At 45.7% G+C, this 25,352-nt stretch overlaps 1 protein-coding gene across 1 annotated transcript in view; it reads right to left on the bottom strand.

Annotated features, from left to right (window-relative positions):
- Positions 1-10,983: 10,983 nt before the first annotated feature.
- Positions 10,984-25,352, bottom strand: part of MEGF10 (multiple EGF like domains 10) — a 302,219-nt gene continuing 287,850 nt past the window's right edge. Inside the window, exons 24-25 of the mRNA XM_086961113.1 lie at positions 22,737-22,943; positions 10,984-13,993 (exon numbers count right to left, since the gene is read on the bottom strand). Of these exons, the coding sequence (XP_086817239.1) occupies positions 13,830-13,993; positions 22,737-22,943 (371 nt within the window). The 3' untranslated portion in view covers positions 10,984-13,829. The remainder of the gene's footprint in view (positions 13,994-22,736; positions 22,944-25,352) is intronic.

Raw genomic sequence — 25,352 nt, 5'->3', positions numbered from 1 at the left:
TTAGATGATTTAAAATGAAGGTTTCGGCTTGGCAAAGTGTTTATTTTGCATGTTTGAAATGGCAGATTAAAAACTGCACACACAGTATGCAATGGCCAGCCAGCGATATGTTTATTGAGCTACTTAAGGGGGTGGCACAAACAGTGCTGCAGGCCCACTAGTTTTGTAAAAATGAGGAGGTAGGTCCTGGGACGTGGGGTCAGCTGGACCATATAATACTTTTTGAGAAACAAGGTGCTGACCCTACAATTCGTTTTTTAAAGCTCGTGGATTTGAGCAACAAATCAGTCTTATTTCTAGATTTGTTCGATATAATTTATTTTTACCCTTTACTTTTTCATTTGTTCAATAGAAATTAGTTTGCATGAGAAAAATATTACATTTAAACATTACACATATACACAATTCTTAACATTATACATACATGCAACAGTTCATTCAATGACAATTACATATACATTGCACCATTGTTATGCAGCAAATATTCAATCTTTGCATTGTATTTCATCGCATATTTAAGGAAAAAGTCACGTTCAATAGAAGATGGAAACAAATTTGATAAAGACAAATATATTTGACTAAGCGTATTGATCAATATTATAGTCAATCCGAAAGTTAATTCGCTCCTTTCTGCCAAAAGTTAATTTGCTCCTTTCTGCCGACGCGTTTCGAACTCGTTATCTCATTCTACGGGTTCTCATCAGGGCTTTATCACTTGTTATCTGCAAATTGTGTGCAAAAAGAAAAATAGAACTAAGTTGGTCTATATTTCATTACCATCCCTTTCATATTGCACAATGCTACTTTGGCACAAGTGGTGTACCTTTGATACAATTTGTAGCAATTTTCCGGGGTTCACTCTGTATCTTTGTCTGTGTTAGAAGTTCTGAAAAATGCCAATAATCTAAAATTAGTCGTTTGCTCAGACGCGTCGCCTGCGGCGTGTCGCTCTAAACACTCTTATGTCCCACCTTTTAAATGTGGGACATAAGGTCATTTCTACCTCGATGTCACTTTTCTTAGTTGTGTCAACACGCCGAGAATGCACTTTTATACGTCTGCCTCAATTTCGTAGGTGCCCACAGGGTTCCTATACATCTGCCAGAAAAGAATAATCTATGTAACTCAGGCGTTCCTGTTAGATGTTAAAACGCCTAGCCCCCAGCAGTAAATATGTACCTTTGTCTTTAGGCTCAGTGTGCTCGCTCGAACTCTTCTTCGATGCGGCGTGTTCTACACTGTGTCCCTTACGTTCGTGGTCTGATCACGATCCTGTCAAAGTTGTAAACATGCGGTCTCCCTTCTCTAGCACCAGTAGGGGGTCCCTCCCCTCATGAGGGATATGCTTCCAATCCTCTTCAGGTGTTATATGCATCTGCAAAGCTACCTCACTCAGACATCTGCAAAGCTACCCACATAGGGCAGCTGAACAAGAGTACTGTAGAACCTGGTTGCAGAACAAGGGTTCTGTGAACCTCTTCTAAATTTATCTGGAAAGGATTCACATTAGTAACAGATATTAAATGCCAAAGACAACAGGTATTTGTCTTGGACTCCCCACACCCTTTTTCCAAAGTGAGCACAGACACAAAACACCTAGACTAGTATTACTAGAGGCTGTTATTAAAAGCCAAATTAATACAGAACATGTGCAAAATTATGATAGCAAATATCACAGTTGGGTTAAAGAATGAACAGAACGTAAATATTAAAAGATGTCATATATTATATTCTTTAACTCCCCTTCCTGCTGGGGCCCTGATTACGAGTATAGGCACTATTTTTCGTACCTGAAAATAACAATACCACAGGGTACGTTATTTATTGGGTGCAATAAATAGCACCTATTATGAGTTTGCAGGGAGTAACATGCGAATGTTGGTGTTTAACGCACCATAATCTTCTTGATACACTAAATAACGTACATATTTCCCCTGTTAAATGTAGCAGATTTGACCTGCCGAAATTTATAGAAGCTTGAGGTATTTAACGCATCCAATAATGATCAGATGTGTTAAATACCTCCAAACTTGCAATTCCGACCCATACGTAAACAAGGGTTTAAGCATGGTTGGAATTTACTGACCAACTCGTAATCAGGTTCTAAGTGTCTCCTGTTTAGAATTAGCACATATAAACCTGCCATCACGCTACATGCAGTACATTATTGTATACCTGTTTAATACAGACAGACTCACAGAGCCTGAACTTCTAAGCCAAATGCAAAGTATGAAAAAAGAATATACCTCATTCTCCTACATCCCTAAAATGTCCATACATTCTGGGACCACTACAAAAAAATTCAAAATAAGGGCTCTCACTCATGTAATTTGGGTGTTTAACCTGGGGTTTTGTATACCAGTTTTATAAAGCTAGATGTGGTGTCAATGAGAAAAATGTTTCGTAAAAATAGGGAGTACCTTGCGTAATCAACCACCAAAAGCTTGTTTGGTTGTTCTACTAACTAGCTTAGCTTATCATCATCAACACTTTGATGTGCATGCAGGGAGATATCCTACCCACCCTAGATCTCCTGCGGTCAGAATGTTGAGTGCAGCTTCGCAAGAAATGCTGGTAATGTCTTCTACACTAATCTGAAGACTGGTTTCACCCTGATTAGAGCTCTTCAATCGGGTGTAGGTTGGTTCCAGTGGTGAAAGCAGTTTTGGGTTGCTTGTATTCCGGTTCGGAGAGGATCTGGCTTGGCAGTTCGTGCTGGACTGTTCCTTTTGAAGCAGGGTCAAGACTGATTTGCATACCACTGGGTCCAATCTTTGGTGGCACGGTGGGCCAAATGATGATGGGTTGGAATGATACTCCGAAAAATTTTCATTGGTCTTGTTAGAAACATCCTCCCATCACCATTTGTGTGTTTGATGTAAAGAATACAAGATGACCTAGGTTCTGTAACCATCCTGGACAACCTACTAAGGCCCTATGTGAGAAGTTGGCCTGGTATATAATGCTCACTAATTCTTAGTGATCACGTTGTACCATGCCAAGCAACCCTTATGATGATGGTTACAATTCAACCTTGTAGACCAGTTATCCTAGTGGTAACGTGGACAAAGCAGTCTTAGGCTAAACTCTGAAAGGCATGTGAAGCCAGCTGTATTACCACACACAACCCCCTTGAATACCAAATGAAAGGGACACCACACAGATATATATTGAAAATATATATTGATTTATTAACTATAAAATCCCCTGGACTCTTTATGAGCACAGAAGCACAAGCGTTTAAATCACAAGACAGTTTAAAATACACAAAAGTTGCACAATATGGATGAGCCCTAGGGGCCACCTAAACCATATACTAAGAAAGTGGTTTAAGAGATACCAATAGGAAAGGGAACAGGCCTAGGGCCTTGGGAATCGCTGGAGCTATTCGAGACTAGCATTGACTAAGTCGGGAAAGGCCCGCGGGACTCGGGTGCAGTGTTCAAAGTGCACGCACTTTCCAATGCAAAGTCTATGGTGCGTAAAAAGTACAAAGTTAAAGAGTTAGGAACCTTCCGAGTGACCTAGAACGCTGAAACTTAAGACACAGGCCCTTGAGATGTGCACCAGTGTAGGAACACCAGCGGAGCTGAGTTACCTCACCCACAGGAAGCGGGTGCACAGGGTCGAAGTAGTGTCGGGTTTCGTCACGCTGGTCGATGGTGCTTGGAGCTGAAGATGCTGCAGGCGGCTCGATGTGAAGAGTTCCGGTGGATCTGAAGATGTGAAGACCTGAAAGCAGAGGGGACAATGTTCAAAGTCACTAGCCAGTGACTACCGTGGAACCAGATTGGAACCAGGCGATGTCGGGTGCAAACAGGCGTTGTCGGGTAGCTTCTCTCTGCAGCCACGTGGACACCGGGGGTCGAGGACGTCCAGGAGTCGGTCACGAGCTGTCCCAAGCAGGCTTCTCGCTGTTGGCGGTGTCGGCAACTTGATCGGAGCAAACAGGCCTTGGCTAATGCAAGCCACGCAGGAGTTGAAAGATGCTTAACACTCAGACCAGCAAGGTCAGAGCGAGTGCTCCTTTTGACAGGAGCTTGGGTAGGTCTGGAGCAACCAGACCTGCTGTGTAAATTGTCGGTTTCGTCGCTAAGATGGCCGCTGACCACGTGGCTAGTGGCCGGGATGGCGCGTCGAGTGGCACAATGCAAAAGGGCCCCACGCAGATCGTGGAGATGCTGGAGGGCTAATCTTCGGTGCAGGGGCTGCTCGGTGGTGGGGTTCTCAGTCCCCAAAGCACAACGTCGAGGATACCTCAGAAGCTGCGCAGTCAGCTTTTCGAGTGTCTTCCAAGAGGTCCGGTCCCACGTCACTCGGTGCCTCCACGGGTCCCTTCTTTGCAGGGACTGTGGATCGGGCTCTGAGAGGTCTGGAAGTCTGGTTCTTGTTGGGCTCTGGGCTCGGGCTCCGGCGGGAGGCGGCGGCAAAGCAGACGTCGAGTTGCTGGTTGGTACCTGTGTCCTAGGCCACAAGGGAGATTCTCTTCAGTCTTCTGAGCAGAAGAATGTCGAAGTCCAGTTGTCTTCTTAGTTTCAAGTTGATTCAGGATGATCTGCTGTGCAATGGCACTGCTCCCACTCTTATTCCCAATCTGAGGGGTGGATCACCTACTAGGTCCCTCCTCTGGGAGGAACCAGGAAGGGGGGCGGTTACACCCCCTTTCCTTTGTCCAGTTCCGCGCCAAGCCTGGGTCTGGAAAGTCCCAGGACCGGTTTGGGCTGGCCTATGCACGGGGACACCTTGTGTGCCCCGGGCATGTCTGATTCTATTCAGCCCTGTCCTACCCAATACACAAAACCCTGTCTGGGGTGGTGCTCGCACCTCCCAAGGCAGGAAACCCTTTGTCCAAGCCACCATCTGCCGAGTTTCGGTCAGCAGCAGGAGGCCAGACTCGTGTCTGTGGTGGCAGCATCCATTTTGTGATGCTGAGGATCTGGTTAACTTTAACCGGGGTTAAGGCTACGCACATGTCGTGTCCCTCTAGAAGGGTGGAATGCTATCCCCGTCGACAGAACTGTCGAGGGGATAGTATTCCAATTCGTATGACACCTTACTCGACATGTTTTGATAAAGCCAAACCAAAGATAGCATTTAACCGCGAGGATTATAATGCACTTAAGAGTATATGGTATGGCAATATCCCGGAACAGCTTAGGGAGTGGTTCCCGACAGCTGCAGACAGGCTCAGCTCATGCTAGAGCACCATCTCACATATTTCCAAGCACTCTGCCTCCAGGATTGATGAGGCCTTCCATAGGAGTGGCTGGTAGGAACATATGTTTCCAGTTTAGGGTTAGGCACAGGCATACTGTACCTAAGTAAGAGGTGATTACACCAACTTACCCCAGCTGAGTGATCAGCCAGTTGTGTCAAATATGGAGGCCAGGCCAGGGGTGGCACAATACATGCTGCAGCCCCTGGTAGGCCTTGGAAACACCTATGCCCTGGATACCTAGGGTACACTACTACAGGGGCTAATAAGGTGAACCAGTTCCAATTTGTAATGCACCTAAAGTGCATTGGCAGTAATTTAGAGAGAGAACAGCAGGCTGTGGGTCTGATTAGCAGGCCCACAGCCACATTAAGTCAGAAACCAGTGAAGCAAAAAGCAAATATTTGGGGTGACCATAGGATAGCAGACCCTACTCTCCTACACCCTACATTCAGTCTGATTTCCTGTCTTATAAATTCAGCCAGTAGGGCTGTTACAGAAGGTTATACTTAAAACAAGCACTGGCGTTGCCAATAGGTTTCGCATTTGGAAAGTTGGAGCTATTGGTTTTGTAAATGACATTTTATATTTATATATTGTTATTGACAATGCCAATAACGATATATAAATATAAAATGTCATTTACAAAACCAATAGCTCCAACTTTCCAAATGCGAAACCTATTGGCAACGCCCTTGCTTGTCTTCTTCCCCGCCCCCAGCCCACCCAAGCGAGTTGCTGGCTAAAGACCCCGTCTGTTTCCTGCTTCCAAATCATTTCCTGGAGCACAGACATCCTCCTCCGCCCTTCGATCGCAGAATAGAGGCAGAGAACAGCGCCCCCCAACCCCCTTCCCATTGACTAGTTGTTTCTTTTTACTGACCTGCACATTCACTGTCAGGGAATTCCCTTAGTTTTGGCTCGTGAAAAGAACGACTGGAGAGAAGTAACGGGCTGCGCGCTTTCTGCGTTTATTTTTCCAACAGAAGAAATGCCAGCACGGCTTTAGATACCCGACCCGAGTGCATGTTGTGCTCAAGACTCAAGGCACGAGCGCAGCTTTTGTGAGGAGGGGGAAGTTTGATCACAAGTGACACCTGGTATGGGAATGTGTCTAGGGTGAGACCTACGTCTCTCTGCCCCCTCAGTACGCTCCACCGTAGAATCTGTTTCTGGTATTAATTATCAATCCGGCCGGCGGGATGTGGTAATTGGGACCAGTCGGAGCACTGAAAAGGGAAGGAGATTGAAAGAGGCGAGTCTCCCAACCTCAGGGGCAAGAAGGAAGGCGTGGTTGGCAGAAGTGGCCCAGAGAAGTGCCCTCGACCCTCTTGTGCCCTGTATTTAATAAATCAATCGAATGAATCACTTCAGATGGATTCTCTGCTCGGTTTGATGTCTAGATGTTATTCTTAGCTTGTTATCATGACAGATGCATTAATGTTCTCGTACACTGCCAGCAATGTCAAAGAGACAAGGGTTCTTAAAGTGGCAGCGGCCCTTTTTTTTCGCACGCTGTTGGGTGAGTGCATTGGGGTTCAATGTTCAGCTTGAAAAAATAAGCCCCTCTGTATGAATCCCCTAGTGGGAATGAGATGCGAGCGAAAAGCGTCTTTCAAAGTATGGTCTGTGCTGTGTTATTTTAGAGACGATATTCTCTTATTTTGCTTCAAAAGACCAGAATTACAAAAAGAGGTGAATCTCTTTTTTTTCAGTACAACCATTTCTTTGCATTACAATTTAATGGAGACAAGCCAATGAGAATGTGTATCAGCTCACGTGATCAAATCATGCTTCAAATGTCACAATCCATAGAGTACACCAGCGGTCCTAGATCAGAAAATGCGAAACCTATTGGCAACGTATGTGCGCGGAGGGTAGCCGGATGGGGGCGGGAGAGCCTGGTGGGGGGGCGGGAATACGAGCGAGGGGAGGCAGGCGGATTAGGAGGGAAGCCGGATGGGGGCGGGAGAGCCTGGTGGGGGGGGCGGGAATGCGAGCGAGGGGAGGCAGGCGGATTAGGAGGGAAGCCTGATGGGGGCGGCAGAGCCTGGTGGGGGGGGGGGGGCGACGATGTTGTTTCTGTAGATTGGTGCGAGCCCAGCCTGCCTTTAAGGTGGGCGTGTTCAGGAAGACGAGCCCTGGAAGTAGCAATTTCGTTCAGTTGGTAAGAAAGATAGCATGACATTTAAATTAATTTGAAGGTGAATGAGAGTACAGAGACGAACTGTACGAGGAGAGATGTGTGTGCGGCAAAGAGAGAGGCTGTTGTTCAGACCTATCACTCTGTTCGTAGCTATCTGTCACAGGGCGCACAATGCCCTGTGACCGCAGCTCTGTAGTAATGCTGACTTCAGCATTTTACAGCCATCGCGCGAGATGTTTTATGTGCGCGGAGGGAAGCCGGATGGGGGCGGGAGAGCCTGGGGCGGGAATGCGAGCGAGGGGAGGCAGGCGGATTAGGAGGGAAGCCGGATGGGGGCGGGAGAGCCTGGTGGGGGGGCGTGAATGCGAGCGAGAGGAGGCTGGCGGATTAGGGAGATGCGCGTGCTTGTGTGGTCACGTGACCCGCTTTTGTGGTCACGTGACTCACATGCACGGTGAAGAAACCGCAGTGGTTTCACTAGTCGATTGAGCCTTTGAATTTTCGGCTATTACATTCGCAAGCGAATGATAATAGGTGAAACCTAAAAAGAAAAATACATAGCAGGGCCGAGGTCTGATAAGCAGATTTAAGACCCCAGCTGAAATCAAAACGTAGGCGTCCAATAATTATAGATCTATCAGGAAAAACGGAATTTCCTTCTGTGACTATTTCTAATGTCACTGTTCTTCACAGCCCATGGGGTTTTGTGATTCTCTGTTGAACGATGGAGCAAAGTACAGAACATGGTACGCTGTGAATTTTGAGAAAAATGAAATTCATGAATACAATCACAAACATAATTTGACTGATGGTAATCTCCCTGAATGGTCACATTGAGATCAGAAAAAATATTTTTTTTAAACATATTGATGAACTATTCTATATTTGTAAATAAGAGGAAATCAAGTAAAATGGGAAAACGAATAATGGGAAAAGAGGTAAAAAACTGCTTCAAGATATCCGTCGGCCATGCTTACTGCATCCCAACAGGAATCCAGCATGCGGGAGCGGGAGGAGTTAAAAAGATGTTAATGCATAGACACAATTAAGAACATTTACCTCAGCTTGCATTCGCCAAGGTTACTTTGAAGACACCACCTCTCATCAACATTTATGGATCTCTGGCAGCAATGGTGATCATAAAATAATCAACACCCCAACCAAGTTTGAAACTTTCATTAGAAACCTTTATTGCATTAACCTACAGGCATGTTTGGTGATATAAAACTGGTAGTAACAGGTCCTATGGATGAGAATTGGTCATCTTTGGAAAATAGAAACATTTCAAAACTAAAAGACGTTCTTGTAGGAGAAAAAAGCAGACATACAGTGTCAAACATTTGTCATATTTTATATACATTACACTTCAGTCATATCAAAATGAAAAATGTCTGGGGCATGACAAAAGATACATTTGTATGGGCCAGGCCCAGTTTGGCAACACCCAGAATCATTATTCTTTTTATCAAAACAAAGAATATTTTCTGTACAAGGTTAAATAATCAAACATGAGTCAAGTTTAATTGATTTACATCTACTGTAACATTATATACAATCTTTAATATAAAGCATCTTCATCAAAATCAGCTCTGTAGTGCTCGGTCTAGACCCTAAAGATGCAGGACCCTGTCCTGGAGGGGTCAAACTGTGTGAAGAGGGGTCCTTCTTTGTTTGACCTGAATCAATAAAACACCTTTTTACACTATGCAACACATAAAGGCTGATCTCTCTTCAAACAAGCTCACCTCATCCACGCCACATCTAATACCACTAACGCATCATTTTGGCATGAGTTTCTGGGTTTTGTCTCTTCACACAAGCATCATACGGCTTATATGATATCCAAGTGCCAATAACATATATTCAGATGAACTAAAAGTGATTATCCAGGTTTATTTGACATCACTGTCATTTGCTTTATTTATTTTTGTACCTATACTTTTTTTCAGAACTTTTGTTGTTTGTGGTTTTCGTTTACTTTTCTTTTATACATTAAGGAAAATTGATTTAGCATGAAATACTCTTTCTTACCTTACACAAACAAAACGCTGAGCAGTTCATCTGGGGTGTTGGTTTTATGGTTTGTAGAAGGCAAAATGTTCAGTGCTGTCCTTTGTTACAATGTTATGGAGCAACACACACATACACCGACCCTTATACAAATCGATGAGGCAGCCTGTAGATTGTTAAGATGGGCATCTCTTTTTGAAAGGCTGGCCAAGAAGCACAAAAGAGCATTGCATCTCTCACTTCCTGAAAATACAGGTGTCCACATGCATAAGAACCTGTGTCGGCACTGAGGGGCCAAAGGTCGGTTTGCGATCACCAAGCTAAAATGAAACCGCCTTCTTACCCACTGTGCTAGTGAAGCATGGCTGCTTCTCTATTGAGACTGCAGAACTCATTGTATCATCTAAGACATGGATCCCAGAGAACCTGAAGTGCAATAAGTGTAAGTGACCTTTGGCTAGACCAACATGGAAAAATCAATTGAATCCTGCCCATTAGGCTCATATGGGAGTCGCTTACAAGCTGAATTGATGAGTTTGGCAACAGTGAAATACTAGTAAACTATGCCTTTGAGGTTCACATAGGAATCGCCAGAAAGGTAATTGATTAGTCTGGGAATTAGTCACTTCAGTCCAGATTGTTGTATCTCCATTCTGTTCAACTGGCAAAAGTGAGCAGAATGGAAGCCATTGTTTGGTCAATGAGATGTCCCCTTGTTTGGAACATTCAATGCTTTTATTGACTTGATTCATGACAGTGTAAATAATTGCTGCAAGGGCTAGAACTCACCCTGACTCGTGGAGAATCATAACTTTTAGCCGACTAACAAAATCCCAACTACATTTTCTGAAAAACTATGATGTTTTCGTGTTCCTGCCGTGTGCCTTTTTTCCACACTGCTACACATGCACATTTTTAAATCGCATTACATTTTGACAGGGTTCAGGTGACTGTGCAATTTCAGGCTTTTCACAGTAAAATGGTATTCAAAGTAAAGCCTCCCCTTCTTCTATACTGCCTACATAAACATGGGCGCTGCATACACTTGGCCCACAGTTTTTGGAATAATTTCACTACTCTACTTAGGTGTAAATATTGGAGTGCAGATATCTGTGGAAAGCATTGCAAATCTTTGTGAATGACCACAAAGTTCTGACTTTGTTGGTGTTCTCACCATCTGTTTTAACCTCTTACATTACCACCCCCTCACACACACTTGAAACCTGGGAATCATTATACCTAGGTGGCAATTATGAATATGGATACATCTGCATATATTGCACTTTGTTTCCAAAGCTGTCACATCAGCACATGTAAAAAGCTGCTGATGCTGACTATGTCAATCAAAATTGACATTACACGTGCACAGTCACTTTTTCCAGCCACAAGGTATAGGGCTGTACCTAAAACGTGTTGTGAATCAGAATCTTGGTTTTAAAATGCAAGCTAGATGTGAAGCAACATACCAACATCTTTCTTCAGCAGAGACACGTTAGTTTGCAGGCTCTTGGCTTTGCATTTTGGCCTGTGTGCGTGTGGTGTCGATAAGAAGCAGTGCTGGTCCGTACCAGTCTTAAAAGGAGATTGGAGGCCATAGAAAACAACGAGAAAACACCGCAGTGCCTGCAGCAGCTCGAGAAGGATTATTAAAGATATACATCTGGGGATGCCCATATTATCTGATGGCCAATGGCTGAGATATCTGGCCTTATAACATGAGCTGGCAAAGACAGTTCTTTGCCTATTCATGTACCACAAGAGTCCTTCAGGGTAACCATACTTCTCAGGTGGCTCTTCAACATTTGTTGGAGAAACTGCAGATTTTTCAAGACCTAGCCAATCACAGGTGAAAGCTAATTTAGCTATGAAATATAACTTTCCTTTAATATAAGTTAAATACTATAGCTTGGGGCAATAAATCTATAAAGTGTAAATGATGTTTGAGATCAAGCTGGCTTGGTGGGTGAGCTAGTTGTGTTAAATCCTGCTTTCTTTTGTACAAATGTAAAACATTTAGGGCCACAAGGCAGCTTTGGAGTCCATGGCACCATTTGAGTGTCATGACTGGCCCAGGGCAGGCACTGAATGTGGCCCTAACAAAACATGTTTATGTTTGTATCTCTGTCAATAGGACACACCTTCAAATGAGGGTCCCCAACCTGGGTATGATGACAAGTATTACAATTATCTTCCGAAAACATTTTAACCTTTGCTTCTCAATTCACATGCCTTTCGTAAACCACTTTGTACATTTTGACAGCAAACACCATTTCAAAATTACAACAAACCACACTTACTGAATCACATATATTGTGCTGCAAAGGTGCCCATTTGCGACATAAAACGAAAGGCAAATTATGAATAAATGCGTGAAGCAAAACCCTACAAAGCATAGACATAAAATATTAAAGTGAAGGTACAGGTCACTGGAAAAAACTATAGTGGTATATGTAATAAAGTTATCAGCGCTATGCAAAAGACCTGCTTGAGCATAATTCCCCTACAAATGCTACAAAAATGAAAAAAGTGCCTGCTCGGCAGCAGTGCTTAAAAAAAACCTCCCTCGATACTAACAACAACGAGAATAAAAAGTTTCATCTTTACAGGTTCTATATTACAGTACATATCACCATCGCTTAATATAACTGAAATCTCCTGTAGCACATCAAACTTACAGCATGGGCAGGCATCTGGCCATTCCGCGCACACTCACTCGGCCCATTCAGACAAGTCGAACCACGCTTATGAAGTAATGTTGTGATATGTGAAGTGGGTTCTGCGTAGTAAGCTCAAGCAGATGCGGGTCTTGCAGATGAGAGCTGCGGGGAACATATATTGAAGATTTTAAGAGAATTTCTGGGCTTCTTTATGTTTGGCTACATACTTTTTTTGTGAAAGGGTGACTTTTTTTGTATGTGTTCACTTAAATATGTAACCACCTTCCAGTCATTTCACTGTTACCGGTTACCAGGGGTGAAATATCTGTCTGCTGATGCAGAGGGTTTTGGGTGAAGCAGCAACAGATGGGTTCTACTTGAGCTACCCTCTACAACAGACACTGTTCCACATGGCGCTGCCGGCCTTTCACTTGCAGGTTCCACGGGAAACATAATTTGCCCCGCAGTCTTTACAATGGCCAGCCTTTACAACTAGGTTGGTCTGCCGCATGCGACTTTATTACGCATTACTTTAGCATGCAAGTCGATATAACGACTTGCTGTAGGGGGCGCGTTGTTGGTCTGGTGTTGGATTTTTACGTCCAACACATTCCATATTGTTGCGTAGACTGGACTTGGAAAGTACTTTATAATGTTCAAAAAGATCAGCGCCCCTAAAGCAAGTCTTTGTAATGGCGTTGCTAAAGTAACGTGTGGTAATGTCGCACGCAGGGTATTGACTGTGTGGTAAATGCGTGTGGGTAAATGCCTGAAGGGTTCTGTCATACAACCGGGTTCCACAACTACCCAAATAGCAGAACATATATGCAGCTGTAAGAGCAGACTGCGTTCTTTTCGGCATCCAACCCGCCATGACGCTTTCAGCCAATATGAATGCCACACTGATCCTGCAGCAAGCCACGTCCCCTGCTCACCCGTTTTTTCGTGGCCAACAGTGATGCCTTCACACACCCTCCAGTACGGCAATGTTAGAGCACCAAAGTGTTAACACTAGGTTCACATTAACACAGTCTCAGTTGAGAGGTTGCATTAATAATGCTTATTTTAGTAGCAGGGCATGACCTTGGTATTGGTCATGTGAATTTTAAAAAATTGTTTCTAAATTGATGTGAACAATGACTGTAGTAAGAACTTTATCGACCAGCATCTGCCAATCAACATACGCTATCTTTTCATGTCAGACAGTGAATCAATATTTTTAAGTATGTAGCATATATATTGGCCTAATGATGAGCATGGTCCCTTGTTATCAAACAGTGATTTCATTGCATGGACTGGGGCGGGAGCGGCCCTCGGGTTCATCCAAACACTGACTTGAACTCAAAAGGTTTCTTTTCGCGCCAGTGTGATAAGACATTAGGAGCACCATGAAAACATGTGGAGGGGGTCCTTGTCCACAGCAAACACTTGGCTGCTTTGTGACCCCCTAAAATATGTGGCACAGTGAATTAGTAACTTAATAAACAAAATAGTCCACTGGCTGAAAGACAGGGGCAACCAAATGTACGCAAATTTACAGCCATACCTTTTACGCAATTTCATATATATTTAGCACGCGTGTCACAATCACCCAGGAAATTTGATCAAACACTCATCTCTTATGGGCATCTCTCCAGGGAGCCCTATTTGCGTGCATTAATGTCCGCTTGAGAGTCTGTGTTAATATTTTTGTCTAAGGAAAGGATTAGCAGTCATCGGGGACGCCTTCAAAGAGGAAGACCAGTAGGCAAGCCACAAGTGTGGGAAGGGTTCCTCTCTGTTGCGAGGTTCAGTGTGGTCATCATTCACTGCTGACCTCTTTCTTTGGAGAAGAAGGGCTGTCCCGAACCGGAAGCACATCGTAGTGGCAAGGAATGTGGCTGTTTTTTGGCATGTCATACGGGTCTTGGGTGAATGGTCCAGTATTGCTGAAGGCTCCTCCTTGGACGACGCTCACAGTGGGCTCTGGAATGGCAATGGATAAGTTATGGTTAGTGGTAAAGCTATCGGAAATCATATGAAAAACACTTATTGATTTTTCTATTTAGGCATCTTGTGTATTTATTTATGTAACTGTAAGTTAATCTCTGGGTTGTGACTGGAATTCAGTACTTGGCACTGTAGTAAAATGAATACACAGACTCACCGCAACACAAAACTGACAATATTCACATGGTGAATATGTAAGCGACATGTTTATAGCGGTAGGGGTGTAATCAAGTATCTTTTGTTAGAACAATGTATTGATCTGGAATTCTCAGGTTGTTTTATGGAACCATATAAAAAGTTTTATGAATGAAAAATAGTATGCCCTTATTCTTTTAATACAGAGTTTCTCTAAATCTTTACTCCATCCCTCCCCTCTGCCTTTTTCAGTGGAGGAAAAAAATCAATTGTGAATATTTACGGGTCAACAGAAAAGACAAGCAAACACAACAGAGTGCTGAAACTCACTCACCCTCAGTCAAGATATCTGGGTTAAGTCCATCATTCTTTTGCTCACTATGCCACTCCAGTTTGGACCAAGCAATTCAAATCCTCCTGGGAACAGTTCAGCCTGAACTGCCAGGCCAGGTCTACCCTGGACAGGAAAGAAGCATCATGGGACCGGTTTCAGGGTATCACCCCTCATCAGATAGGCTATGAAGGGTAATACCAGAAACCGGTCCAGTCCAAAGAATGTTCCCGACCCTCAGAGGAACCCTCGTCTACAGATCCCCCGGAGCTCGACCACAGTTCAGCGACTCCATCGCCGGCTTCGTCAGTACACACGCCCTCGCCTCCACTGACTACATCCTTCTCGGGGACCTGAACTTCCACCTCGAGAAAAACAACAACCGCAACTCCACCACCCTGATCGACAACCTCGCTAAGCTCGGACTCAGACAACTCGTCACAACGCCCGCCCACTTACTATGCCGGTCACGCGTTTGACCCCATCTTCTCCACAAGCTCCCACATCTCCTTCAACCACACCACCAAACTCTACTGGACCGACCATCACTGCATTCACTTCACCTTCCTGAAAACCTACCATGCACCACCGTACCAAACAGATCCCCCGCCAATGCTGGAGCAAAATGACAGAAAAACAGCTAACCACCACCCTCGCCCGGAGCCCACCCGCCGACCCTGACACAGCCTCCCACAACCTCAGACAATGGACCAACGACTGCGCCAACACCCTCACCCCGTTCAAGAAACCCTCCAACAGACACACTAGCAAGAAAGCCAGCTGGTTCCCTGGAGACATCCAGGCCACCAAGCAAACCTGCCAAAAACTAGAGAAGAAAAGGCACCGTGAACAGACACCGGACAGCTACGCAGCCCACAAGAACGCCACCCGCAGGCACCACCATCTCATCAGATCCGCCAAAAGGGCCTCCTTCAAAGACCGCTCAGACAACAATGCACACAACAGCAAAGAGCTCTTCAACATCGAGAAAGAACTCTCCAACCCCAGCTCCAACACCAATGACATCCCACCTTCGCAAGACCTGTGCAACTCCCTTGCCACCTTCTTCTATCGCAAGATCGCTGACATCCTCGACAGCTTCAACGTCGCAACCACCTCGACAACCACCGAGACCTCCATCCCCACGGCCACCATCCACACCGACCCCCTGCTCGCCGGGCCAACATTAACGACGACTACACCATCAAAGTCATGACCACCGTCCACTCCGGATCTCCGTCTGACCCATGCTCACACCACATCTTCAACAAAGCCAGCACCACCATCGCACCCCATCTCCGGAAAGCCATCCACATCTCCTTCGAGACAGCGACGTTCCCTCAGAGCTGGAAGCACGCCCAGATCATCGCCTTACTCAAGAAACCAAAGGCCGACCCCAAGGACCTCAAACACTTCCGGCCCATCTCCCTGCTCCCGTTTCCGGCGAAGGTCATCGAGAAGATAACTAACCCGCTACCTCGAGAACAGCATCCTGGACCCATCCCAGTCCAGGTTCAGCAGCAACCACAGCACCGAAACTGCCCTCATCGCCGCCTCCGATGACATCAGAGCCCTGCTGGACAATGGAGAAACCCCAGCCCTCATCCTCCTGGACCTGTCAGCCACCTTCAACACCGTCTGCCACTGCCTTTATCTCCGGCAGAACCCAGAGCATCCGCCTCCCCCCTTTCCGCTCCCAACCCATCGAGATCATCTGCGGCGTAACCCAGGGCTCATCCCTCAGCCCGACATTGTTCAACATCTACATTGCACCACTCGCCCGACTGCACAACCTCAACATCATCTCCTACGCTGACGACACCCAGCTGATCCTCTCCCTCACCAAGGACCCCCTCACCGCCAAAACCAACCTCCACGAAGGAATGAAAGCCGTCGCTGAGAGGATGAAGAAAAGCAGACTGAAGCTAAACTCGGACAAGACGGAAATCCTCATCCTCGGCTCCACCCCCTAGGCCTGGGACGACTCCTGGTGGCCGACCGCACTGGGAACAACTCCAACACCCACCGACCACGCATGCAACCTAGGGTTCATCCTCGACTCTACTCACTCCATGACAAAGCAGGTCAACGCCGTCTCGTCCTTCTGCTTCAACACCCTCCACATGCTCCGCAAGATCCATAGTTGGATCCCCACCGAAACAAGAAGAGCGGTAATGCAGGCCCTCGTCAGCAGCAAGTTGGACTACCGAAAAGCCCTCTACGCAGGAGCCTAGGCCAAACTCCTGAAACGCCTGCAGCGCATTCAAAACGCCTCTGCTCGACTGACCCTCGACATCCCTCGCCGCAGCCACATCACACCCCACTTGAGAGACTTGCACTGGCTCCCTGTCAACAAGAGGATCACCTTCAAGTTCCTCACCCACCCATACAAGGCACTCCACAACACCGGAACAGCACACCTCAACAGACGACTCAGCTTCTACACCCCCAACCGCCATCTCCACTCCGCCGACCTCACCCTCGCCACAGTCCCCCGCATCCGAAGACCGACCTCCGGCGGCAGATCGTTCTCTCACCTCACCGCCAAGACCTGGAACACCCTACCCATCCTCCTACGGCAGACCCAGGACCTGCTAACCTTCAGAAGACTCCTCAAGACCTGGCTATTTGAGCAGGAGCAGCATTCCCCCTCTCCCCCCAGCACCTTGAGACCCTCACGGGTAAGTAGTGCGCTCTACAAATGTCCTGATTGATTGATTTATTGATTGATGTAGAGCAGGGTCAAGACTGATTTGCATATGGCTGAGTCCAAACGGGGGTGAGGAAAAAAACGATGTATTTAGGCCCAGATCTCTGTCCTGTTTGACAATATTCAGCGTTCTGTCCATTATCTTTTTGTGTTGCATCATATAAACGCTCAAGTCAATGTCCACATTCTGCTTTTTAGCTGATTTTCCTCTACTTCGAGGTATTTGAGTTGTCTAATCACCATACAAGAACATTTCCAACATTAACAGAACTCAATCGGCGTCACTGCGCAGTACTTAATAATGAGCACCAGGTGGCGGTAGAAGAAAGGGGAAGTGGTATCCAATTCAAATTATTGTTTTTATACAGCACACCTGGCCCAAGTAAGGTGCTATTACTGGTCATCATTCTGTGGTAGTCAGGCATAAAGGGACGTATACTGACAACAATATTCTTGCTTGCGCCAGCAGAAATTCCAGTTTACGCCCGTGCATATGGGTAAAACCTGTCAACGCTGGGGATTCAGAAACAGCTCGTGGCTGCTCGTTGAATATGCATTTGTCACAGACCTGCATAGTTCGTTCTCTCGCGCCGCACACATCTGAACACATTAAAGTGAATGTGGTCCAATCATTTTTAATCTTCGTTGTATTATAGACATTTCTCCATACCGGGAGCAAGACTTTTAATTTAATTTATTTAATGGTATAAAAGTTGCTTGATTAAAGCATTAAAACACCCTGACCACAAGAAAAAACGAGGAATTGTAAATGCATACAATTATTAGCATCTACAATAATTAGATATAAATTGTCTTACCAATAAAGAATCCTCGATGTATTGAGTGCAAAAAGAGCTAATATGTGTTGGAGTTACGGAGAAATGCAAGGATGAAAAAAGGCAGTCTTCCAATACATAGAGTCTCCACAACTCCAAGTTGGTTTTAGTATTTTTCACCTTCCTTCAAATTCGCATAACAATTCCAGTATAAAAAATGCATGCCACAGAGATTACGCGCGCGGATTTGGGGAAGGTTTTGCCATGATTGAATGCCATTAAACTATTTCGACAAATGTTCTGTGTGCCAAATAGGACAAATATTGCCAGGTACCAAGGGCCATATTATCGAAGGTGCCTCAACAGAAGGGTGCTCGAGTTGTTTTCACTGTGGGGCACTTTGGTATTGCAGGAGGGGCTGACAGAACGGGTCGTGGATGCGTGCTCGGCCCCTTTTGTACTGCGGATTATGGTGGTGCCAAATTCGAGCCAATGCAATTACAAGGGGGCAGGCGCGGTTCGTCCATTGGGGCGTGGGGGCGTAGCCCCCCCTGCCCGACACCGCCCGCAGCTCCCTCATGACAATCATGTCATTGAATCAACATGACGTCAGACCGCCGGGCAGGCGTCATGTTGATTCATTGAGATCGTACAGGCAGGGGGGGCCGGCGTTGCGCATGCGCATCAGAAGCCCTAATGGGCGTGCTGCGGGCGAGAGGGTATCTGTGCCCCTGGCGCCAGGATTGGCCAGGGGTGCTGTGAGCCTGTGACATGTGGGGAGCAGAGCCCAGAGGTGGCGCGGACCGGGACCGGCAGCAAGGTAAGAGTGTGTGTTTTTAGTGCATTACTCCAGTCGTCTCGTCTCTTCGTCTACCACGTCCCATATTTGTTACCCTCTCAGTTCAACACATCTCCCTTATTTCTTAGCTTTTTTCTCACTCGTCTTTATTATTCTGTTTTTAATGCTCCGTGCCGCTCTTCCCTTCTGCCACCTGTCTCCCCCCGCCCCGTTACTGTTCCACGCCGCTCTGAACCTGCTTGCTACTCTCTCTCTGACTATGCCTCAGCTTCTTCCTGACACTCTTTCCGTCTCAATCTCTCTTTTTCTTTAAAATTTCAAAATGTTAACAAACTGTAGAGGCGGGATAGCATGATATATACATTTATTATTGCATGCATGTTGGTGTATGTTTGTATGTGAATTTGTATAGTACATACCAAGGGCTTACAGGATGGCAAATACATGGGCGGTAGAAGGTTTCCAGCATAAAAAGGTAGGGGTGATGTAATATGTAAACCAGGCGCGGTTCGTCCATTGGGGCGTGGGGGCGTAGCCCCCCCTGACCGACGCCGCCCGCAGCTCCCTCATGACAATCATGTCAATGAATCAACATGACGTCAGACCGCCGGGCGGAAGAGAAGTCTTTGTATCCACCTACTCTACACAATCCAGACAAGTAAAAACCATCATCCTGAACCGATGGTCTCTACTCCAATCTGAGCCTGACTTTGGGAACATGTTTAGTGCGCAGCCACTTTTTGCCTACAAAAGGGCACATAACCTTAAAGAGATATTGAATACCAAGCCATCTCGACCAGAAGTTCAATATAAAGGTTTACTCAAATGTATGAACTGTTCCAATTGCAATAATGCAATTACAGGAACCACTATGAACCACCCCAGATCAGGCAAACCGATCTCCTTAAGATACACAGCAACGTGTAACACTAATTTCGTAGTGTACTATATAAAATGTCCTTGCGACCTGCTTTATGTAGGTAAAACAGAACGCAGTGTGCGGACTAGAATCACAGAACACAAGAGCAGGATACACACACAGAATGCCAATTACCCACTTGCGCAACATTGGCTCACGCACAGGCACAACATTGCTCAACTTAAGTTTGACATTCTACAGGTAATCACACCAAACCCTGAACGAGATCGAGCGCAAACACTATCACAACGCGAATCACACTGGATCTGGCATTTACAAACTCTGATCTCCACAGGGCTTAATGATAAGTTCGAACTAGCATGTTTCATGTAAACAGATATCAATCAGGTATACTGATGATCAATGTAAAGGTTCTTTGCTTCACCTCATTCAGTAGATTGTGCACACGGTGAGTGGCAGTATGTTACTGGGACCACATGGACATAGCCCTCGTTACGCATTAGTTCTATTGTTTATGCATTACTGTAATCTTTAAAAATACAACTAGGACTAGGCCTGATATGCATTGTTTTAATGACTAGTTAATATTTAACACTTATGCTCCTCTTCATATTGTGCACACGTTGAGTGGCAGCATACTAATGATACCGTTGTGATATTGCCTTTGTGTCATATGTCTTCATATAATTTTATCTTCTTCTATCACTTTCTGCACATTTTTCAATACCACGAATATTTGCCTTGAAGCGCACTATAACGCTTCTTTTTCACTATTTCGTTTACCACTACAATATGGCGACCACGAACGTAGTCTTGTTTCTATCTCCACGCTCCAATACATATGGAGCACTTCCGCACTAGCGCACCCTCTCACGTCAGAATCACTTGTTTGGTCTCCGAGCACTCGTGAACTTTCAACCGGTAAGATCCCTAACATTTTTTATGACGGTTAAACTCGTCTTTAAGAGGCCACGACTGACTCACTAAATACGGGTTATTGTCCATACAGGGAAGCATCCACTTCGATACTACTTCTTTCCGAGGTCTACTACGGGTGAGCAATTACTTTTAATTCACGTACCCTGCTGCACCGATACTTTCCCGTTTTAAAAAAACTCGTATTCACCATTTTCCCTCTAGCTCTGTTAACGCAGCATTGCAGTGTATGCTTCTTCTTCATATGCTCCCGGCTCAGAAATGTAAGCGTTCATTTCCCTTGCAACGTTTTTCACCAGGGTGTTGGTTTATCACCGCGTAGGTTATCACATGGTTTGGTCGACATTAGTTTCTATTCTTCCCGCACGACATGGGGTCTATTCACTATGATTGGCTCGTTTGTACCTATCCACACAATGACACCTCTTGGTCACACGGTTTTCTTTCGGTTTCTTTCCGATTTCCTTGACGCATTGGTTTTCTATGTAGATATCGCTGGTTTGACCTCTTCACAATGGTTTCTGAGCATAAGTCCTTGACTTCTTGATATGATTTGCTATATATTTTTGCAAGCTATGTATTCATATACATGTATTATCGTTTTGTAGATTCCCCTGACGAAGGGCTCAGTGTTTAGCCCGAAATGCATTGGGACACACCAACAAACTAAGTTGCTGAAATCATGTAATTTTGTGATGAGACAACAACGTTACTTGAATATGCATTAAATAAATAATTATCGAGCAACAATCCACTAATGACATCTGTGACAACTCATTGAATTGTAAACATTTTATGTTTAAATTGTGGAATTGGAATCATGTATGTCTAACATATCATAAGTTGGTCACATACTTACCATTTACACTCCATTGAGTGAATAGCGCAGTGCATCAGGCTCCTGAGAAACTCTCAGGAAATTCCCTACACAGTCTGCGCCTGATGCATTCAACTAACTGTGAGCTGCGGCACAGAGTGAGATAAGGCACCCCATCTGTAACGCAGCCCCTGATTGGTTCCTTGATGATTTAGGCTTGTGTCACTCAAGCCACAGGCAAAGGCTTCCTAAATGTGGTCCTTAATGTGTTTGGCAGGCAAGTTTACAGTGAATTAACGAATCACGATAAAATGCTGTGGTGTTTCTTCTACAATGTCATGGTCTTAAGCAGGCAAGACGTTGAGGGGTATATCAGAGTAGACCAAGATAAAGCTCAATATAGATCAAGTGTGGGACTCAAGAGCCGTTGCAGCATCACAGATGGCGCATCTGCGTGAGCCAGGGTGAAGCTTCTTAGAAGAAGTGGCTTCTGTTGGTGCCTTTGATTGTGGACTCGCTTGTTTCTGGGACTGCTATATTTCCATTGTTAGTGGTGTGCAGCAGTAAAGTGTCCTTGAATAGGAGTGGCACATGTGTTGGTGGGTATCTTCAGGAGGTCTGAAGGTGGATGCTAAATTGCATTGACAATAAGAGGGATCCTCGCGAAACTGCGTTAGGAGTTGGGCAGGTTCGGTCCAGTTAGTGTTCCTCAGAGTAACTGACCCGGAAGGACATACAGGGAGGGGCGGGAGGAGACTCGTACTCGCTTTGAAAGGTGGCTGAGCAGGACCTTGAAGCACGAGTTGTCACATAGAAGGACTAAGGTATACCATACATGCGTTTTTCTCCTGTCAGATGTTCTGAGGACGCCACCTTAGGTTTTGAGGAGGGCAGTTTTGGGCGCCATATCCATTGTAAAAATCAGAACTGGAGATGATCGCGACATATATCAATGGGAACCTGGACCCTACATTTCTTGTTTTTTCCCATGATTTTGGATGTGATGAATTAGCAGTGGATTGGTCTGCAGTCTGCGATGGCGAGCTGTGAGCGGGGATATGAACCCTGATGGGAAGCACTGAACGTTAAAATGGTGCACAGAATAAATGAATGCATGAGAACTCGCAGCAAACGTCCTGTAAAAGGCACTGAATTAAATGTTCCATTCTGAACGCAAGAGGGCAGCACTTCCCACAAGTTCTCAAAAGGACAACTACGCGCAGGCCTGATATAAAGTGTTTGCACACCAGCAGCTGAACAGTGTCAGGAAACAATGAATTTTCAAGTCTGAGACATAAATCACAGGTTAGATGGTGTGTCACGTGCTCCACTTACCCACTTCATAGACATTCTTTGTAGCCAGCGTGGAGTTACTGATTTCCGCGTAGGGGGAGTCCCTGCGAGCCGGGGACTTCATTTCCACATACCCGCACTCCGTGTGCTTCGGCGTGAGCAGGGGCGGGTCCTTGATCGTGGCGTAGGGGTTTTCAGAACTGTTCAACGAGCAGTCGCTGGCGCTGTAGGCCGAATTCTTCACCAGGTCTGAAAAAGAGAAAGTAACATGTTGATGTGAATGAGTTTGCTGGTGCATAGCTGCCAAGTTTTCATCTTACTTATGTGTTACATGTCAATGTTTTAGTGCCTTTATGCGTGACATTTTAATGCTTATGTGTGACACTTCAGTTCTGTAATAAGGTACGCTATAAAAATAACCCACCTCTGTGCAGAGTTATGGTCAAGGAGCAGGCGGGCAACACCTATTGGGCTCACAGGGCTTCAGGCCCCACCCTCCCTCCCCCGTCGTGTGTGTCAGCCCGGGCGAAGACAGCTTCGCGGGCTGGCGAGCATCTAATTGCAGCCGCACCCGAGTACTTAACAGGTCTTTAAAAAACCATTTAGTTGTAAATTAGGCTTTTGTTGTGTGTTCACCCATTCTTACAGCCACTCTGTCTAAATTCGGAAGAATTAGCAAACCCCCGAAATATTTCCTCCCCCCGCCCCCCGAAATTTGGCTCTAGTTGCCTGCCTGTCAAGGAGTGTGGAAGTAATTGCAAAGCTCTTCAAGGGTTTTTCAATGTAAGAATCCCACCACCATTTACTCAGCTAGCCGCCCTGAAACGTTGGTGGGAGCACTGGAAGACGGGGTGCTGTGCTGGACAGAGCAAAGGGAGGAATGCGCCGCACAAGAACTGGAAGAGATGAAGCACTATAGTTTAAATCAGAAGTAAGGCGCTGCAGTCCAGGGTGCAATATTTTAAAAAGAGGAAAAATCTGCCAGATTTTCAGCGGATTTTTACTGTCCACGGAAAAAGAGATGCTAGCATTTCTATAAGATTGCCAGTATCTCTGATCTGACTTATTGAATTGTATATGCTGCATGCTCTGACAGTTTGAGCAGGCTGTTGAGTGACTCGGAGACTTAAACTCGTGATTGCTTACTTGAAGTCCTCATCTTGCAGCCATGTACACTTTATTACGTGGTTCTCTCTAGAAGGCTGACCGACTGATGCCTCTTTAGTTTTGAGTTCTGTGAAGTACCTCAGTTGTGTCTGGAAGGAGGTTGGGAATAATTTTGTGATAGAAAGGGGCTTCGCTGTTTTCAGGTACTCCTGCGCTGAAGGGATGAGGAATAATTTTGTAATAGAAAGGGGCCTCGCTGTTTTCAGGTACTCCTGCGCTGAAGGGATGAGGAATGATTTTGTAATAGAAAGGGGCCTCGCTGTTTTCAGGTACTCCTGCGCTGAAGGGATGAGGAATAATTTTGTAATAGAAAGGGGCCTCGCTGTTTTCAGATGCTCCTGCGCTGGAGGGCTGAGGAATAATTTTGTAATAGAAAGGGGCCTCGCTGTTTTCAGATGCTCCTGCATTGGAGGGCTGAAGAATAATTTTGTAATAGAAAGGGGCCTTGTTGTTTTCAGATGTCCCGGCACTAGAGGGCTGAGGAATAATTTCGTAATAGAAAGAGGCCTCGTTGGTTTCAGATGCTACTGCACTGGAGGGCTGAAGAAACATTTTTTAATAGAAAGGGGCCTCGTGGTTTTTCAGATGCTGCGGCGCTGGAGGGCTGAGGAATAATTTAGTAATAGAAAGGGTCCTTGCTGTTTTTCAGGTGCTCCTGCGCTAGAGGGCTGAGGAATAATTTTGTAATAGAAAGAGGCCTCGCTCTTTTCAGATGCTCCTTCGCTGGAGGGCTGAGGAATAATTTTGTAATAGAAAGAGGCCTCGCTGTTTTCAGATGCTCCTTCGCCGGAGGGCTGAGGAATAATTTTGTAATAGAAAGGGGCCTTGCTGTTTTCAGATGCTCCTGCGCTGGAGGGCTGAGGGATAATTTTGTAATAGAAAGGGGCCTCGCTGTTTTCAGATGCTCCTGCGCTAGAGGGATGAGGAATAATTTTTTCATAGAAAAGTGCCTCATGGATTTTCAGATGCTGCGGCGCTGGTAGGCTGAGGAATAATTTTGTAATAGAAAGGGGCCTCGCTGCTTTTCAGGTGCTCCTTTTCTAGAGGGCTGAGAAATAATTTTGTAATAGAAAGGGGACTCGCTGTTTTCAGGTGCTCCTGCGCTGGAAGGCTGAGGACTAATTTTGTAATAGAAAGGGGCCTCGCTGCTTTTCAGGTGCTCATGCGCTAGAGGGCTGAGGAATAATTTTGTAATAGAAAGGGGCCTCACTGTTTTCAGATGCTGCGGCGCTGGAGGGCTGAGGAATAATTTTGTAATAGAAAGGGGCCTCGCTGTTTTTCAATTGCTCAGCTTGTAGGACATTGTCACCTTTGCCCTGTGTCCTTCCCAAGAACAATATCATCCTACTTGCATTCCTTGTGTATTTCATGAAATGGCGCGCACGTGAATGTGGGTCACACCTGCAAATGTGGGCCCCGCCCAGCGAATGTGGGCCCCACCCTGCAAATGTGGGCCCCGCCCAGCGAATGTGGGCCCCACCCCGCAAATGT

Source organism: Lissotriton vulgaris, chromosome 3_1 (assembly GCF_964263255.1).
Source record: "Lissotriton vulgaris chromosome 3_1, aLisVul1.2, whole genome shotgun sequence".
NCBI classification, from domain to species: domain Eukaryota; kingdom Metazoa; phylum Chordata; class Amphibia; order Caudata; family Salamandridae; genus Lissotriton; species Lissotriton vulgaris.
The sequence above is the reverse complement of the archived record's forward strand: the minus strand, read 5'-3'. Positions and strand labels throughout refer to the sequence as shown.